The 19047-nt window shown below is 36.4% G+C and overlaps 1 protein-coding gene across 2 annotated transcripts in view; it reads right to left on the bottom strand.

The window, feature by feature from the left end:
- TMEM164 (transmembrane protein 164) overlaps positions 1 to 19047 on the bottom strand; it is a 52362-nt gene that overhangs the window by 30759 nt on the left and 2556 nt on the right. For both annotated transcript variants that reach the window (XM_074915627.1, XM_074915628.1), the window contains exon 3: positions 5191 to 5240. In XM_074915627.1, coding sequence (XP_074771728.1) covers positions 5191 to 5240 — 50 coding nt within the window. The remainder of the gene's footprint in view (positions 1 to 5190; positions 5241 to 19047) is intronic.

Genomic DNA, 19047 nt, shown 5'->3' with positions numbered 1-19047 from the left:
CCGTTCTTGTCTGGGAACTTGAAAGAATGTCATCTACGTATTGTAACAAATAGACATTTCCTTCGTTTTCCTTCTGCCACGTTTCTAATTCCCTTGCCAATTGATTCCCAAAAATAGTGGGGCTATTTTTAAACCCCTGTGGCAGAACAGTCCAACATAATTGCATTTTCCAACCAGTAGTAGGGTTTTCCCACTCAAAAGCAAGTAGTCGCTGACTTTCTTCTTTTAGCAGGATACAAAAGAAAGCATCCTTTAAGTCCAACACAGTAAATCACTGATCAGTGTCCCTTATAGCAGACAATAAGGTATAAGGATTGGCCACTACCAGATGTACAACTTCAACAATTTGATTAATAATAAGTCCTGAACTAGCCAGTGCTCATTACAGTGTGGTTTCTTCACCTGGAGAATGGGAGTATTATATTCAGATTGACACTCACTTAATAGTCCAAATTTCATAAAATTTTCTATCAAGGCTTCAAGTCCTTTCCTTGCTTCCAACTTCACAAAATATTGTTTCTGTCTTACCAGTTTTGCTCCCGGCTTTAACACAATCTTCATTGGTTCAGCTAGTTTTGACCAACCTAGTACTCCAGATGCCCATACAAGGGGATTCACGGCATTCAGAACCTCTTCTGGTATTTTTGGAGTTTCTTCTGCTGTTCCTTGCTGTTAACAGAAAAACGTGCACCTCCACTGCCTTTTCTTCAGGAATTTGCACACAGATGTGATTACCTTCAAACATGATTTGAGCATTCAATTTAATTAATAAGTCTCTTCCCAATAAAGGCACAGGGCAACCAGGTACGTACAAAAATTCATGCATAAAATTCTGAGATCCATATCCATGTTTGATAGGTTGGAAAAATGGCCTGACTTCTCTACCCCCTGGGGCACCAACAGTAGATAAACTTTGCTTACTCAATTTACCTTTACATGTGTTTAAAACTGAACATGCTGCACCAGTGTCAATTAGAAATTCTACTCTCTCATTCCCCTACTTCAGGGTAACCAGGGATTCTTTTGGGGAGATTTCCAAGTCAGCCCCCTGTCCCCATTAGTCCAAATTCTGATCCAAAGTCAACAATTCTGTTAGTTTAGGATTTTCACTAATCCTAGGGAGTCTTGTCAGCAATCTGTTTTGCGGACACTCCCTCTTCCCATGTCTTTTTTGTTTGCAAACCGCACATTAATCTTTTTTGAGGACACTTTTTTCTCTCCCTTTGATTCTGACTTCCTCTATTCTCATTCCACTTTCTACCTCCTTGATTTCCTCTCTCTATTGCTGCTGGTATTAATCTGTTTCTCTTGAGCTGTTCTTTACTTTGTCTTTTCTTTTTCCTCCTCCTCTCTATTATTATACACCCTCCAAGCTGCCTCTAGCAGTTTATTTATAGATCTCACATCTTCTCCTTTGTATTTCTGCAACTTCTTTCCAGATACCAAGTAGATAAGATTGTCCCACAAAATAGATTAAAGACAGTCATTTTCTGCTTTTATGATCTAGATCTGAGTATTTTCTGGCAGTCTCCCACAACTTTCATTAAAGGCAGAAGGCATCTCACCTTTTCCTTGGACCACCTGAAAGATTTTTGCTAAATTATTAAGTTTGGGGATTGTGTTCTTTACCCCAAATAAAATCAACCTTTGTTACTCTGTTAAAAGCAACCTTTGTACTCTATCATTTGGATTCCAATTAGGAATTGATTCTATTGGGAAATGATCATCCACTCTCCCTACCTAAGCATTCTGTACGTGTACTTTCTGCACCTCTTCCTTAGCTTCTGTTATTATAATTTGCTCTCTTCATGTGTAAAAAGAGTATTTAGGACAACCTGCACATCTTTCCAATCTGGATCATGATTTTCAATAATAGTATCTAATGCCTGAGCTTCCCTCTGCGGATCTTCCCTGCAGGTGCCTGCTATCTCCTTCCAGGCTCTCAAATCTGCTACCAAGAAAAGAACTTTTACCCATACCAGCTCTGCAGAGGGCCCTACTACCTGTCTTGCAGGTGCCTGCAGTACGGCTCCTCCTCCTCTAGTACAACTGGCTACAGGACTATAATTTTCACTCCCAGATCCTCTCTCCACTTCTCCAATAGGCTCTCTCTCTTCCCTCACTTCCACACCTTCGTCCTGAACATCAGGTGGCCACTATGGGGCCGGCAGTCCCCATGAGGCTTCTAGTACCTGAACATCCTCCTCTTTCTCAGTATCCTTATACTTATTACATCATGTCCCAGTACTGCAGGCTGAGCAGCAATGCTTTAGAATTTTTAATTTTCCATTTTCTTGTTCCAAAGCCAATACTTTCATATCATTAACAATTAATCCACAATCCTTGCCACTCACATAGTAATTTCTGAGATTAAACAACAAATCAACATCTGGTATTTCATCCCATTTTCCTTCCCATCTACAAAACAACCTTAATTGCAATATAGTATTACAATTCATTGTTCCATTCTTTGGCCATTTTTCATGTTGTCTAACATATACACTGGCCACCAATGATTACAATATTTAACCAACATTTTCCAAGTTAATGGACTGCCTCCAAACTTTAACCAGTGTTTCAATATACAACCTAAAGAGAAGGCTTTTACAATGCTTCCTTAAGAAAATGGTATTCCATTTCCCATAACCCTTATGTCTACCTGCTTCAGTTGTCACCGTACAAATGCAGGAGAACTTGAGCAGCTGCAGAAAACAACCTTTTCTTATAATCCACCAACACGTACTTTTCCTAGCACAATTTACTTGGGGATTTCTTTTATTGAGCAATGTCTCAACTTGCTTACAGTCAAGTACTCGCCACCCCTGCCAGGAAATCACTAGGGAAGTCCCCAGAGAAACCATCCAGTGTGTGCTGGAGTTCCACCTGTGATTCCTGGCGGCAGGGAAAGTCAGCCAGACTTCAAGTCTCACTGTTGGCAGGGTCCCATCTGGGTCACCAAAAAAACTGTTACCTAAAATAAAGACTCTCAAAACCAACATTAGTTTAGAGAGGAGATATTGCTTTTTCTTCACAAGGTGCTAGGTGGAAAACATCCACAAATTAAGCACACCATACAAAAAATTTCAAAGTATTTATACACTCCAAACTACATGATTACGTATTTACTATAATGATTATTGGTTGGTTACTTATCACCTCTATCCTGCATTGGTTAGTAACGTGCTCGCTCTGATTTAAAGTTACAGTGGGTTTTTAATTTTCTGTGCAAGCTCAAAGGGTGAGGGTCTTTATTCAGGCAGGGGTCTTCAAAGCAGTGGGTGTGATTTTTACTATTATAATGAGGATAGTTCTTCCAAAGGACACTCTAATCCCTAATTAAACTGACTTATACTAAACAATTTTAACAAGCTTCCATGTTCAAGGATGTTTCTCCTCTTCAAGGATGGTAGCTCCTGACAATAAGTTCCTTACTAATTACTGTTGATGATTTGAAGAACAGACTGACCTAGCTGATGTGTCCAATCTGTCCTTGTATTTGATGGGAAACATTTGTATGGACATTAATATATAATATGTATCCTTGGGTGCAATGAGAAACAGTTGTGCAGTCTACAACATGCGGTAAGAAACAGTTGTGCAGCCTACAGTTTCCTGGTAAACATTACATTCTTCCCCATGAATAGCAAGCACAGAAAATTTAATCAACTCTGAACAAGGCCTCTTCTTCAGGGTAGCAAGGACAAAAACCTTTATTTAAATACACACTTAAATAATTTAATAAAGTAGAACTGCTTTCTATAATGAGGTCTGGATTCCTAGAAAGCCTGTACTGCCCATTTGTGTTAAACCTGTTCATGATGCAAGCTGCTGAATAGTTGGAAATTTGCTGTTCATTTGTCTTTCAGAGCTTAAAATAGCGTATTTGACAAAGTTTTTTACTCTCATTTAACTCTATAAACATACACCTTCAAAGTAAAGCTTCAGGAATTTTGAAGAAGACCCTTAAATAAAAGAAAAATTACATTTGTCAAAATGCAGCAGCAAGTCCTAAGCAATGAATAAAGGCAGGAAAGTAGTATCATAACACTGTATTTTGTATAGCTTTCAGCTCTTTTTCCGAGCCACTGTTGCATCACAAGAACACAAAAATAGTACCAGTACTGTTTCAGTCTACTTAAGACACACAGTAAAGAATAAACTGTCTACAACCACTGCCTGTCATGAACTGTTAGGAATTTAAATGTAACTTCAGGGGAAAAAAAAGGTGTTACAACTTCAAAGCAGTTTTTTAAAACTTCAAAACAGTTTTTCAAACATAATTTATATGCTGTCAGGGTGTTAGAAAACAGAAAGGCTCATTCTGAAAAACAACAAATACTGTAACCCCCGCTCTGCAACTGGTCTTTTGCAAATACATAGCAAATCCAAAATTTCCTGGACACCAGATGTACTTTTCACATTTTCCGAGATGGATGCTAACACAGTATCTCTGTATTCAGCCTACTCTCTGCCTAAACGTGTAACAGCAGGAAAAAGTTGCAGACAGACAGTAGCAGTTTCAAAATAATTAATGAGGCTTGCCCCCAGCATCATTTTTCCAGCCACTGACTAGACTAAGACAAGAAAGAGCTGAGTTAACTGTCATGGCGGCAACTACAGCCACTCCTGATTGCCACGGTCCCAGGGAAGTCCCGTGACCCTCCCCACAACAGGAGTAGTTACACCCCTCAGATGCTTACTGGACTGAAGTGCAATAGTCTATTAGAGCTTCCTGCACATTAGAAACTCTCGTGGTTCCTAAAGTTAGTAACAATATGCAATATTTTAGAAAAGATTGCATAGATTTGAGAAATACCCAAATCAGCAAGAATTTGCTTTCACTATTTAACTTATATCCACAGTTACTAATTTTTAGCCAGGATAATAAACAGGTACAAGGCCCATGACATAACTTACTCAAGCCCATATATTAATCTGTAGAAAGATGCCTGCATTCTCATCTGGTGCTGAGCTAATTCATGCTGCTAAGTGAGCCCAAAACAACCAGTACAAAAGAACCAAGGGTATCCATGATTTACACCCTGACCTTTTTCAAGGTGTCATTTTTCAATCCAACTGATATATCTTTACAACTGCATATAGATCTTAGTATTTTATGACCTAAGCTGTGATTAGCTACTAAAATACATTATGCAAGTAGACAGAAATACAGTAAGGAAGAGGCATTACCTGAAGAGAATCATTGCAATCCGACATGGAGGACAAGCAAGAAGAAAAATCTGAAATGTTAGAAACAAATTTAAATTAATAATATGATCTCTTTTAGACTCCATCTTCTGTATCTTTCTTTCTCAGTTCTGTATGTCACAAATAATTTCTAACTAGAATCGTTTTAAAGCAGAGCTAAAAAAGACTAAAAATCTTGAAAAATTAAAAGGTCTTGCATTACCTACATATACAAGGATTTAAGCAGTATGAACAGGATCTAGGGTTTGTCTTCTGACAGTGCCTAAGAAACAAGATAAATTCTAGCCTTTCTGATGTTGTAGTTACAAAAGGTCTCTCATAAAGCTGTACTGCCCATCATATTGCTCCCTTAGCCATCAATCATAAGATTCTTGCCGTGCTAAAGACCAAGCGTCACAATGACAATACTTCATGTCACTTCAGCAGTGCAGGACCCAGGTCCTGAAGATCTCATGCAAGATCACTGCCTGTAAAAGCCTCTTAATGCTTCCCAAAATAAGCCTACCATAGTATCTGCTCTGTGCATAAGCTTAGTAGACATCTTTATATATGTTCATTGCCACACTCAATAAAGTATTTTTAAGATACTGTAAAAATTTCACCAGTTATTAGCTAGCTGTTCCACAAGATCAAAAGTAACAATATATTGTTTTTCTTTACAGGCCATATTCCCACCATAAATAGGACCCGATTTAACTTTTTATGTAATAAAGTATTGTTGATTTGCAACAATGCTGCATCTAGAGGATAACCATTATCTTTTGATACTGCTGTCTAAAACCTCTCACAGCAACTTAAAAACTTTGTATCAGCAAGTATTGCTCTAGATACAAAGAGATTACTACATAAGTGTCTAGTGATAAAAATCCCATTTTTTTATATCATCCACTATGACAAAGAGGAGACTTTGGCCTACTGCCCAATAAGTATTTCGGAAAAAAATGGATCACACTTTTTACTGCTGTTGTAATAATAAATTCACAATAGCTTATTTCACTGCCAACCTACAAAACAAATTACCATTAAATCACTTCAAGTGAAAACATTTGGTGAATATGTCTGCTTTGTGGTCAAGTCAGGTTAGACAACTCACCATACATGTTTCTCTGAAGTGGTGCAGGGCTGGGAAGAGGCCTCTGATGTATATTCAAACTAATTACTACCAGATCATGTACTTGCTGCAGCAACAGTAGAAATGTTGGAAGCCTGGATCATACTACTGAGCCCTTGTGTATAAAAGAGGCTTGCTGTCATTACCATACAAATAAATGTATAAATTCCAAATACTTTATTTCCAGTGCAAGTTCTTAATGCCCAGCTGTTTATTTCTCTGATTCACTTGTACGTTTAATTCAAGTCAGTCTCAATAACAGTTTAGAACATGCCACACACACAAGTTGTTTTTACTAAGTCATATAGAACTCTAATAAAGATACAGCAAGAAAGAGGCAGAAATTAAGTTTAACTAAATGTACCTCAAGACCTTTTCTTAGCGAATACTGTTAAAACCCTATCAGTTTCTCTGAAGTCTTGTATTGAAAAAGCAAATACTTTCAACTCATCAGGGCAGGTTAAAGAGGAAAAGAACATAACAGATGCATGATGACAATCCATTAATGGATGTTTTTTTGTGCTAGGAAAAAAAAGAAAAAAGTATATGCCAGAAAAATCTCATGAGAGGTCTGTATAACACCTTGCACATAAGACCCGTATGGCTTCTGGAAAAAGCATCTAACACTTATTATGCTTCACTTTTCTATCATTGCATATTTTTGCAATAAGCTTTGTTTCCTAACTAAACTAAGTTCCTTGAGTTGTAGACTATATCTTCCCCGCTTTGGAGACCACAAATACCTTCTACAGGTCTCCTACAGTAACTTTTTCCCATGCTACTTGCATGCATTAGCAAAACTTTTTAAACACTCCATGTTTTATGTTCGCGAAAGGAGATATGATATTTGGAGTCTCACTAGTTAATCCAGACTTTTCAATTCAGATTATGATTCCCTTAAATTCAGTAATCTGACAGAAGATACATGTTACTTTTGAAGCACAGTTCATACCTTTGTGGAAGAAACTCTGCTCTTCTGATACAATTTTTTCTTTTTATTTCCTACACTTGAAAAAAAACCCAGATTGACCCTTTTCTCTATATGCACAAAATAATCAAACCAGAAATATGTTTAATCACACCAGTCATTTCTTTTTCTGATACACTGCAGAGTGCTCCAACTACCACACGGTAAAGCAAAAACCACAATATGACATGGTATACTGTCTGAACCTCACCACTGAGGATAAAAAAACCAGCTAGTATTAAAAAAGGATAGCATTGTTAGAAAGACTGAGATGAACATGCCAATCTGAAATACTTCACTACCACGGAGACAGGCAAAGAAAAAAACAAATTCACAGCTGCTTATTTTTATGTCAACTCTACAGCAAGAAACAGTTTCAGGAACTGATGAGGGAAAAATAAATATTTAATATTTTTAAGCATGCAAATCCCTCTGTTACGAGGGATCTTTTCGAAAATAAGCCTGACTCCCATTTTTTATGACAGCAGAGAAATCATAACTGTAATGTTTATGTTAAAACTTTATGATAATGGGATAGATCTTCAAATGTTTCAGCTTTAGCAGTTTAATATCAAGCACATTATCTCTAAATATGTATATACTTTCTGTGATAAATAAACCTCAGCTTCTTAAAAGGGGTGTTTTACAAGACACCCTTGTATCTGATTTTCAAAGAACTGCATCACTGAGTAGATTCAAACACTATAAAAAGTGTCATTCAGCTCAGAGTAATTAACAGTCTTAAAATACCTAGTTCACAGCAGACAACCTCACAGGCTCTAACACACAAGTAGTCACATACTTATCCCATAATCATATTACATTTCACTGTCATACTGGAAATGAAATCCTCTGCCTTGTAGGAAGAAAAAGCTATGTTTTATAAACCAAATAATATCATATTAAATTAGCTGCATGGCTAATTTAGTGAAGAGTTCCCAGCCTCTGTTTTCCTGCTGGAATGCTCCAGGTTTTACGCACTGAGGCTAGCACAGATGTTAGCTCCCTTCCGTGGGCACACTGCTGAGTCGGAGCGTAAACAGGGCAGCATATATTTTAAAGCACATGGAAGTAGGCTTCTCCTTGTTTGAGGCAGAACAGCTAAACATTCCATTTAGAAGAAGCACTAAGAAATAACTTCAATGTCCCTCCTTATTCTGTCAGATCTCTTACCTGTTACATTTTCACGTTACAAATTATAAGAAGGAGAAAAGAATTAACTGGAAATCCAAACTGTACAAAAGTAACTATCTGAGGAGGGGAAAAATAAGCTATAGAACATACATTGTCTGTTAGGCTGAATTCTGGACACAGTTCTGATTATTCCTTTCCCCCTTAACCTCTCTCTCTCAAACAAAAAAGCAGATTACAAAAAGGGTTAGAGAGGTCAACAAGTACAATCAAAAAGTACTGAACATCTTCCATACATGGGTTGATTTAACACTTTAAGACTATTCAATCTACAAAAGGTTAATCTGTAGGCCAATGACAGTGAGAAGAAGTGATGGTACAAAATCCTGAGTGGCTCTGAGGAAATATATAGATAAAAGGTCCTAGGTAGGGACAGCATTGTCAGTCAGGACGTCCAAGTCTTTTTTGCCAGCACAGGACCAGAAGATTCTACAACTGTTCTCAGGTAATAAATTGCAAAGAAACTCGTAACACTGGTCAATCTGCAAACTGAAATTCATTTCAGCCTTGAGGACACAGGTGAAAAGAAAAAATCAGAAATTCTGTCAATATATTTCATAACTGCTCTGCAAGATCATAAATACCATTGCCCATCTCCACGGGAAATATTTCTGGCATGAAGAACTGCATGGCCAGCACTCCCCTGCATAAGCCCAAATACAAAGGTCATACCACAACACATGATGGATCAGCAGGGCTGTTACAATTTGGAGACTGTACAGGATTGCACTGCTTAACCATTTCTTCACCAAGACAAGATCTTAAAGAGACTGAACTCAAAGTCACTCTGAACTAAGCAGTCAATCTCTTCCACATTCCCATCTTCTAACCACACACTAAACAGAAGAGAAAGCTCCAAATGGTATCTACAGGTCTGGGACAGACTAGAAGGATGAAGGAAAAGGATGGTATTTTTCCATGTGTAGTAGTATGCTTTTAAAAATTTTCTAAAAGAAACGTGTGCTAACCCTGTCATTCAGTATCTGATGGAGTTTCCAAGGAATACCTTTTGAGTCCAGTAAACTTGTAAAGAACATTATTTCCTTAAATCTGATTGTATTAGTCATTTGTGTCAGTGTAGCAGGTAGAAGAGCCTGTATGTAAAAGGACTATTCTAAAGACAATAAGGCAACATTGCGTCAGTTTATTCTGACGGATTGCAATAGGTAGATATCACCAAGTATTACACTGGCCCTCCACAAATCCCTGTTAAGTTTGCTCCCCTTAAGAAAGCACAGCCAAACAAGGGAAATGTTACTGTTGAAAAGGAACTGGGTAGCTGGAAAAAAAACAGATCATTTTTCATAAATTCACTTTTAGGAGTCAGAATTTAGAAAAAAAATTACTCTTTGGCATTGTAATGATGTCTCTAGGTAAAAGTCAAACTCACATGAACAGAAACAAGGCTAAGTATCAATGAAAATAGCTGGTATTTTGCAGCAAGCTAGTTTTTTTAATTCATTATACCTGTTTTCCTAGTGCCAAAATATGACAGGAATAGGTACCCAAATTTCTTAAGTGTGGAAAAAAAAATCCAATACTGAAACAAACACCCAAAAATCCACAAGATTGCAACACCATGAAACCAAAAAGAACTATGCTAACTTTAATGTGACCTCCCTTTAATACAATCCAGTTTCCCAATGTCTACGCACTGTGTTAACTCATAATAGTATTTTCCCTTCTTGTGCTTCAAGCATTACATGTGATGCAATTATCACATTAATTTGGCAATATCAGAGGTTTCTATTATTTGACTTTTTTTTTAAGTTCGCATGGAATTTTATTCAAACAACCTCTTTTACAGTTTGCATATCTAGACTTCAGCAACAGGCAAGTGCATCAGTATAGAGGTGGAAAAAGGTAAAGAACATCAAATATACATGGTTTCCTATTTTCCATTTAACTCTATGGCTAGATTGAAAACGGTACAAAAGGAAAAGGTTTTTGTTGATGTACAATTGTGTCTTTTTAATCTAACAGTGCCTCTATGGTACATTTGTTATGGATTACTTTTTTCTGGGAGGGAGAGGTCATGAGATGAGCAGATTTTACTAAATCTGCCTCATTACAAACCCAACATACTCAAATATTGAGAAACTCAAACTTCAACATACAGTCCCAAATATATCAGTGAGTTACTACCTATAGTGGGTAAAATCTACTATACTAGAACACCTGCAGGCATTTAACCCAGCCTGTCATTATGAGGTGTGACTTGCCTAAAATAGATATCCTAGTAACAGTTGATTAAATACCTAAAATGAGAGGCTGTGGTACATGCTAGACTTACATCTAAGAAAATTCTCACTGGTAAGGATGTATGTTATGTTACAGGTTTCAAAAGCTTTTGAGACCATTGCCATAAAATAATTTCTGCCAGCTGCAAATTTTCTCATTTGTCTATTATTTCCTAGTTTGTTTGACATGTAAGCATGCCACATTTCACCACTAGTTTTAGTAACGGACATGTCAAAAAAAACAAGACTAGTAAAAATCTCAAGAGCTCCTCTCAAAAGATATACAAGATATTTGTTCCAAAGGTCATGACTGAAGGGTATAACAGGAATACTGTCTCTGAACTGAAGTGAAACACCTCTTCAAGTATCTAAGCCTGGATACCATTCTATTCGTTGACGTTATTGCCTCACTCCATGAGAACTCTGGCGAGGGAGAGCTCGCTAATTTTTTTGTTGTTGTTGTCCTATGACTTGGCTGGATCTCCAGGGTTTTTTTATTCTAAAACATTTCAAACTTCTACAAAATATTACATTTAAGAGCTTGCTTCAGAAGTATTTTAATGATGCTATTTTTCAGTTCGCACACTGAGGCAGAGAGTGAAGTCAAAACTTGTCACGAAAGGCTTTTCTTCTACCAGTCTTAGTCCTGCTGAGACAGAAATATGCATAACACACAAATAATCTTGTTTGATCAGAAACAAACTAAAAAGACAAAAGAGGACAATTCAAAAGCTATAGGGGGAAGAAAAGAACAAGTCACACAACTCTAACCATTCCAGATTAAACATCACACGAAGCAGCACTTACTGCTCAGCCATCTGTAGCGTTGCTGAGTCGTTTGGCAGAATATAGCTAAGCACGCCACAAGTAAAACCACTGCATCTCACATATGCAGCACAGATTTCATTTACCTTTCAAAACAGCAGCTTGTCTGTCCCTGAGCCGCCTGTTTGATTTAGTATCTCGTTGCAGCAGACTGGAAACATTACCTTTCTTTTCAAACATTCCAGTCATGATCACTTAACCAGATCATAAATTGATTGTTACAGTACACTGTTTCAAAATGAAAACTTCAAGAGGTTAGATATTAATTTCTACTTGCAATATTCTGAGCAATGTGAAGAATTCATGGACACTGGATTCATCCAAAACTGGAATGAATTTTGAAAAAAAGAAAAGTGAAAAAAAATGAGGGGGTGGAAGGGACAGGCTTTGATCAATCTGCACTGAAATAAAAATTTTCACCCTTTCTTAGGTGTATCAAAAGCACCCTCCAGATCAGAAGAGATTAAGAGGTATGTTTAAAACACTAAGATACAGTTGTAAGGTTAACTGTATTTTACTGTGCATGAGAAAAACATCCATTTTACCCCACAATGGTAAAACGTCAGGCAAGGAACATTCAAGCATCTGGATCATTGTAAAAATGTAGAAGATTTTGTTAATTAACTCTAAAATTCTTCTTTTTAAGCGAGTTCAAAACAATCACCCTATTATTTATCAGAAAGTAATGGTTTAACCACTCGATCATACAGCTTTGATTCAGCATCTAGGTACATGAGATGTCAACTGTTTTTGTATAAACTATCAATTCAGCACAGAACAGCCATATCACTTAAAAGACGCTGTTTGCCTTGTAAAACGTAACATTTAAAAAAACCCCAAACTGTAACTGTGGTTTGATAAATTCAGACTTCCAAATCTGAAAGGAGAACAGAGATCAAAAGATACATTCTTATTGCTAAATAGCAGTAAGCTGAATGCATTTAATAGTTCAGGATAAAAATCCCTACCGCAGCTGTCAAGCCAAATTCGGGGATTAATTAATGAGTCCTGTGGAATTGTTAATCTAGCCTTAAGAATACTCATAATTCAAAGCAACATTGCTGGCAGAGCATTAAGTAGTACTACAGTAAATGTAGTTTCTGTTATATAAGCCAGACTCTGGGAACACAAAAAGCTGCCTGTCCCTCATCCCAACCTCCCAGTTTCCCAGTTCTACCCAGGATGGAAAAAGTGTAGCAAACTGAACAATTTCTGCCCTCTGCAATCTGATGTCTTGTAAATTATATATGTTCATTGGGACATTCTAGATTAGTCTCCCCTTCCACAGGCTTAGTTTGTTTATTCAACAAACCTGTACTCACCTTCTTCCCTTTTACAGTCTTAGGTGAAAGATTTCTAGACTTCTCATGTTTTAGGATTAATTATTAACATAAGACTCAGGTCTTTCTATGTGTGCAGGAGCATTAGTTATCACATCTCAGGCATTAGTATTTCAGAGAAAAAGTGTCAGGTTATTTTTTTCCTTTTTCTCTAATCACTACCCACACCAGCACTTCACTAGCTTAATGCTTTAGCAAACCCTGACAATTAAAACCTTGTCTGAGGGTAAAAGGACAAAAAAGGCTGAAAAAAAAAAAAAAAAAAAAAAAATAGTCAAAAGTCCAATTTCTTAAGAAAATTTAATTTGCACTGAATTTAGATTAATTTGCACTTACATCTGTCAGTGACACTGTGGAAGCCTGCATGAGTTCACAATAAGATTCTCAGGTGCATATTCATATACATTCACTTTTGTTACTTTTGCCCCCAAACATGACATTTCCTACCAGTTTCCTAAGGAAAAAAAAACATTGTAAAAAAGTCCTGCTCTACTGATGCAAGACACCAATATCTTTTTCTTGCCACAGTTCACAATTCCTCAATTTGTAGGATTTTACACCAGGAATTTGTAATCTTTAAAAGCAGTAGGATAATAAATATCTAATAGCTTTATTATTACAGATAATTTTTGCCAAAGAAACAGAAACAGCGACACAAGCCATAAAAAGCTAAGGCATATAACATCATATTCCTGATAATTTAAACTGGCATTTCACTAACTACCAAAGTATTAAAATATGAACAATTACATTCACTTGACACTAATTACTTGGCAATCTGAATAAATGTAAATCCTCACCACATCCATCTAAAGCTCTGAGGAAGTGTCATGAGAAATTCAAGTCCCATTACAATCTTCACAAGTTTCAGATTCATGGTACTGAACTTGTTCTAGGGCAACGTCAACACAGTTCAAACTGCTACGTTGAACGTAGTTATGTACAACCACTGCAGTAAAACTCATCGGCTGTGACTAGGAGCATAAACATTTACAGCAGTGCAGGAGAGACAACAAAGAAGGTTTCTTTAGAATGAAAATAATTAGATGAAAGTCATCCCAATCTCTGGAGTTTATAAAGTGTCAAATATGGTTAATGTTGCTATTTGATTTAGTTCCACCACTCCATTGAAGGTCCTAAAGGCCTCAGGCAGCTATTCCTGAAACATCAGTTTAAGCTGCTAGCAGACAACTCACAGGGAATGGTGTGTGAAACTGCTAAATAGCTTAAAAAAAACACCGTAAAAATGTATTATAGACAATGTGATATATTACAATGCTGGACAGTACACTGAAACAATTATTAATATCTCCATTCTCAAAAAAAAAAGAAAAAATAATTACGTCTTTCCATAACATGTTGCTCAAACTACATATGTTACACTTTGATTGACATTTCTTTAAATCTATGATGATCTCACCAAAACAAACCAATAACTGATTGCCTAATTGTTCATCTAATGGCCTTTAGAAAATAACCCTTTTTAAATTCACTTCTAATATACAGAATAAAGGAGAGAATTACCAAAGTATGCATTCTATCTTCAAGCACAGCAGGTTTTTCCAAATTCTAGCAACTTCAAAACTAAGGCTTAACCAACTAGAGCTTTAATCTCTGATTCCTCAGCTAGAACATTAATTGGTAGCATGACATATTACTGTGATCCCTATCACCTTGACTAAAGCATGCACGTTTTCAGCTCAAGATAAAACACATACTGGTCAAATCTTACCTATGTTAAAGTAATTGAATTGTAATCTCTACAAACAGAGGAAAGTGAAATGCACTCTTTTACCAGAAATAAGGCTTGCCACCAAGAAATGCGGGTGCTTTCAGTGCTTTAAGTGTTCTTCATCTGCCCTTTTTCACCACAGACTATGACCTTCCTCTCTAGCTTCAAGAGAAAATATCATAAGAGAAATCAGCTTTAAGAGGCCGTATCACAAGCTAATCTGCAGTGGTAAAAAGAAATATTTATATATTTTGCAGATCTGCAAAATGAACTGCATACTTCATAATCTGCTTGTAAACTGTGATTATGCACATCTTCCACTTAAGTGATGAATTGTATGTCTACCAGATACCAATTCGGAGCACTGAAAGGACTGTTAACCTTGTCACAACAGTCTCACGCACCTCCTAAATGTACTGATTTGGGAATAAATTATGCTATACCCCAAATATATAGCCTTGTAAAAAAAAAAAAAAAAAAAACAAAACACAAAACTTGAGAAAAGCAATCTTTAAGATACCAAATTCTACTAAATTTCAGTTTTATCATATCTCCTGAAACTGAGTCCTGACTTCTGAGATGCTTTAAAAATTACAAGTTTTGCAGGTATCAGCAGTGCCAGGTTTTTGAACACAGGCATGCACAAAAATTACATAGACAACGGAAACTGGCACACATACAAAAAAAGAGGGATTTAGAAGCTTACATTTAGAGACTTAGATTCTGAAAAACGTGTATATATATTCATAGGAAATTTTGCCTTCGCTGCTCTACATCTTGCCCAACAGTCTTAACACATTAAGCAGTAAACAAAACTATTCAAAACCATCTTTGATTTAGAATACTGCTACCCTTTAAACATTGAATAACTCAAACTTCTACTTGCAGGCTGTTGCTCATGTAACATTATTCACTGTCATTTCTATAAAAATTTACTGAATTTCTGTATTCAAAGGTTATTTATACTCACTCCCAATAGGATATGAATGCCCCTTTAATTTTAATTCAAAGTTTTGAAGAGACAGGATATAGAAAACTATACACAATCTAAGTGTATTCTTCTTAACATTACAAAACATTTTGTAAAAGTGAACAGAAATGCACGCAAATGAAATCCAGAGTCACACTTGAAAAAAAATCACATTTGACCACATAATCAGATTTTTTCTAAGGTTTAAAACAAAAAGAAAAAAAAAATTAAAAAAAAAAGGAGTAAGGAGGGAAGAGAGGGAAGAGAGAGGGAGATAATTACTTAGTTATATTTTGGGACATATTCCCAAATGATGCAGAATTCAGTCAAGCTATGTTTATTATGTAAATTCTGAAAACATCCTATTGTTTCCAAACAACACAGTAGCCTCTTTTGCAGAGGACAGAAAGGATCCAGGTCTCTCAAGATGCTAAAACTGGAAATAATGAACACAGGATTTAGTATTTACTGAAGTACAGATGCACTTAGTACTGGTTTCAGTTACACAATCATCAGACTGAGATCACTGGATGGAACTGGACTCCCCTATGCTTCTTCCCCTTGCCTTTTTTTCACCCATCACTTCCCCTTTATCTAAAAAGATTGCTCTTTGAAGTAATCATCCAGCAATACAGGCTTTTCCAACAAAAACATTTTCTTTATTACAGACAAATGTCAGTCCTTAACTGTCTTAAATGCAATAATTCAATGTAGAATTGGAAGAGAATTATGACGATTTACCAGCTGAGGATATACTGCTGAGAACACTTGCAAACCTCTTCCCAAAACAAACAAAAAAAAATTCCCAGATTGGTATTAAGTCACCGTTCTGGAAGAAGGCATTGGCATATTAAAATCAAGGAAGCTGAAAATTTGCAACAGTTAAAGAGAAGGACTAGCTATACCTATCATTTTAGGGTTAGATTACAGTTGTATTTCTACCACTTCCCTGAACAAGGCTTCAAGGAACTTACCCAACACTTTTAATTTCTACAGACTGGTCAGTGTTTAGAACTGAATAGTCCTTGAGAACCTCTAAGAAATCAACTTTAAAATATCAGCTTCAAGATCCAACTCAAACCTAAAATTCAACTTTAAAAAAGAAAAAAATAGTAATCACATGATCATTAAGGTTGGACAGGACCTGTTGATCAGTTCACCCCACCATTGTTACCCACAAACTTGTAATAGTTTTCCTTCGCATAACAGTTTTTCCTTACATTTTGTTTTCTGAATCTCTCTTTTGCAATATAGACTAATTTTATCCCTTGCTCATATTTGTCTACATTCAATCTTCATTGCCTGTTAACTCCAGCTTGATCTCTTGCAGGACATCAAGAGACGCCTGTGCTCATGCATTTTCATTAAGTTATATTGATTGTGAAAAACAGCTTTCAAAATATGTGTGTCAAACTACAAATTGGGGGTACAGGAACTATCATGAAGAACACAGTTTTGATGGAAATTCTAACTGCTCCTTCACTGAACCTGAATGAAGAACTGCTACATGAACACAAGTGTTTTGACTGAAAAATTTAAAAATTTATAAAGAATATAGAAAAGATAAACAAATTGGCTTTGATATAATGGGTTTTGACATTGCAGGGCATGAAATTTTCCTTTCACCTAAAGTAATGCTTAAGTAATTTTTTGATGCTCACACACAGGGAGACAACACATACATACAGGTTTCTCAATAACCATGATCTGGTTGCTGCTAAAAGTCTCCTTTAAAAAAAACCTTTAAAGAAATCAAGTGCTGTAATTGGCTATTACACTGCTGAATCAGAAATTTAAAATATTTCCTTCACATCTTCAACTTCAATTACCATAATTATGGGACCTAAAATACGCAAAAGGATTAGCATCTTGAAAATATAACACTTGGTCCCCTAAACATATTCTGGATTTTTTCCTGCTATGCAAAGGATCATAGGTTTGCAACATCCTAGGGGACTTAATATTTCCCTTTTAGGATACTCTTTTATGTCAAGTTTACAGTAGAATCATTGGTCCAATCATATTCTCAGTCCTTAAAACAGTGTGGTTTGTTGGGGTTATTTTTTAATAGGAGGTTTTCAGATAATTTTCAATAAGACCACTCTTTATGTAAAGAAAGAGCTTAGTATGAATCCCTTCATAGACTTCCTCCCCCGGCACTGCACCCCACACTAAATATTGTACTGCACAAGAACATCCCCATCCCCTTTGGATAGCTGTCAAAGAAACCACAGACATTTCCATTCACCTTTGGTTAAAAATATACATATATTTTAAAAAATTGAAGTATTTCTCTCTCAGTGATGCTGCACTTACATCACTGGTGAAGAAACAATATTGCCCTTCTTCCTCCAGAAGCTGCACAAGAAGCCAAAACCAAGACTAGGACAGGAAATGAATAGTACTGTTATTCAACCAGGTGGCAGGACAGCAACAAATTCTCTGAATCTTATTAACCATGAAAACTGTTTAGGCAGTTAAATGTGTCAATTTGATCAACACGCCATCCTTGGGATTACAAATCTAACTAGTTCTTCGCACCCAAAAAAGATTTAACACAGGTGGGCGTGATAGGCAGAAATTAGACACCTGATCAAACCAGACTCGTTTGTATCTCTGTATCCATTATATTATGCAGTTCTGTCTGACCAAATGCACCACAGATGTAATTCCCGTTTTATTTTGTGATTTCAGTTTAGTCTTAGGTCTTTTAAAAGCAGGACTTCTGCTTTTACACAGAGAAAATCTGTAAGGTAATTTCCAGTTCCAAATATTTTTGGCACAGAGCCCAGAGCCTTTGTTGCTCTGAGGTGAAACACTCTCCCCCGAAGAAAAGGAAAACAAACTGAGTGAGAGACCTTTACCAACAGCTACTGTTGGCTTTCCTTCGAAGTGATCCTGATTGTTCTAGCATGTCTCATCACTTCACCTCCTACTTTGTTCATCCTAACGTTTAGGCACAGCAGCAGGATTATGTACTAACTACTGTAAGAACAGAAGTGAAGGATAAATTATATTTTCATATTTTTCATCTTGCCAACCTGTTGCCCTCAGTAAATTCAGGACAGAAAAACAATGCTTGCAAGATTCCAACTACTGTGTATTACTTTTCTGCTAATGTTTGAGGACAAGGCGTGACTTCTGAATTTTGCTGACATACCCATCTTCTCAAGTTCACAAATGCTGGAACACCATTCCCAATGAGTAATAAGAATAGTACTATAAAAAAAAAAAAAGCTTAACAACTGATAAAAGAGATTAAGAACTGCCCATGCCTGACTACAGATGCTAAATCTCTGTCTTCTTGGGGGAGAGCATTAATGAATGAGGTAAACAATACTAGCTCCTCCGTTTATGTATAAGCATTAGCTTTTGCTAAATACTTATCATTATATCATAATACCATACCAAGACAACTAAACTTTCAAATCATAATGGTAACATATCCTCACCTTCTTCCCAG

This window comes from Athene noctua, chromosome 11, assembly GCF_965140245.1.
Source record: "Athene noctua chromosome 11, bAthNoc1.hap1.1, whole genome shotgun sequence".
NCBI classification, from domain to species: Eukaryota; Metazoa; Chordata; class Aves; order Strigiformes; family Strigidae; genus Athene; species Athene noctua.
The sequence above is the reverse complement of the archived record's forward strand: the minus strand, read 5'-3'. Positions and strand labels throughout refer to the sequence as shown.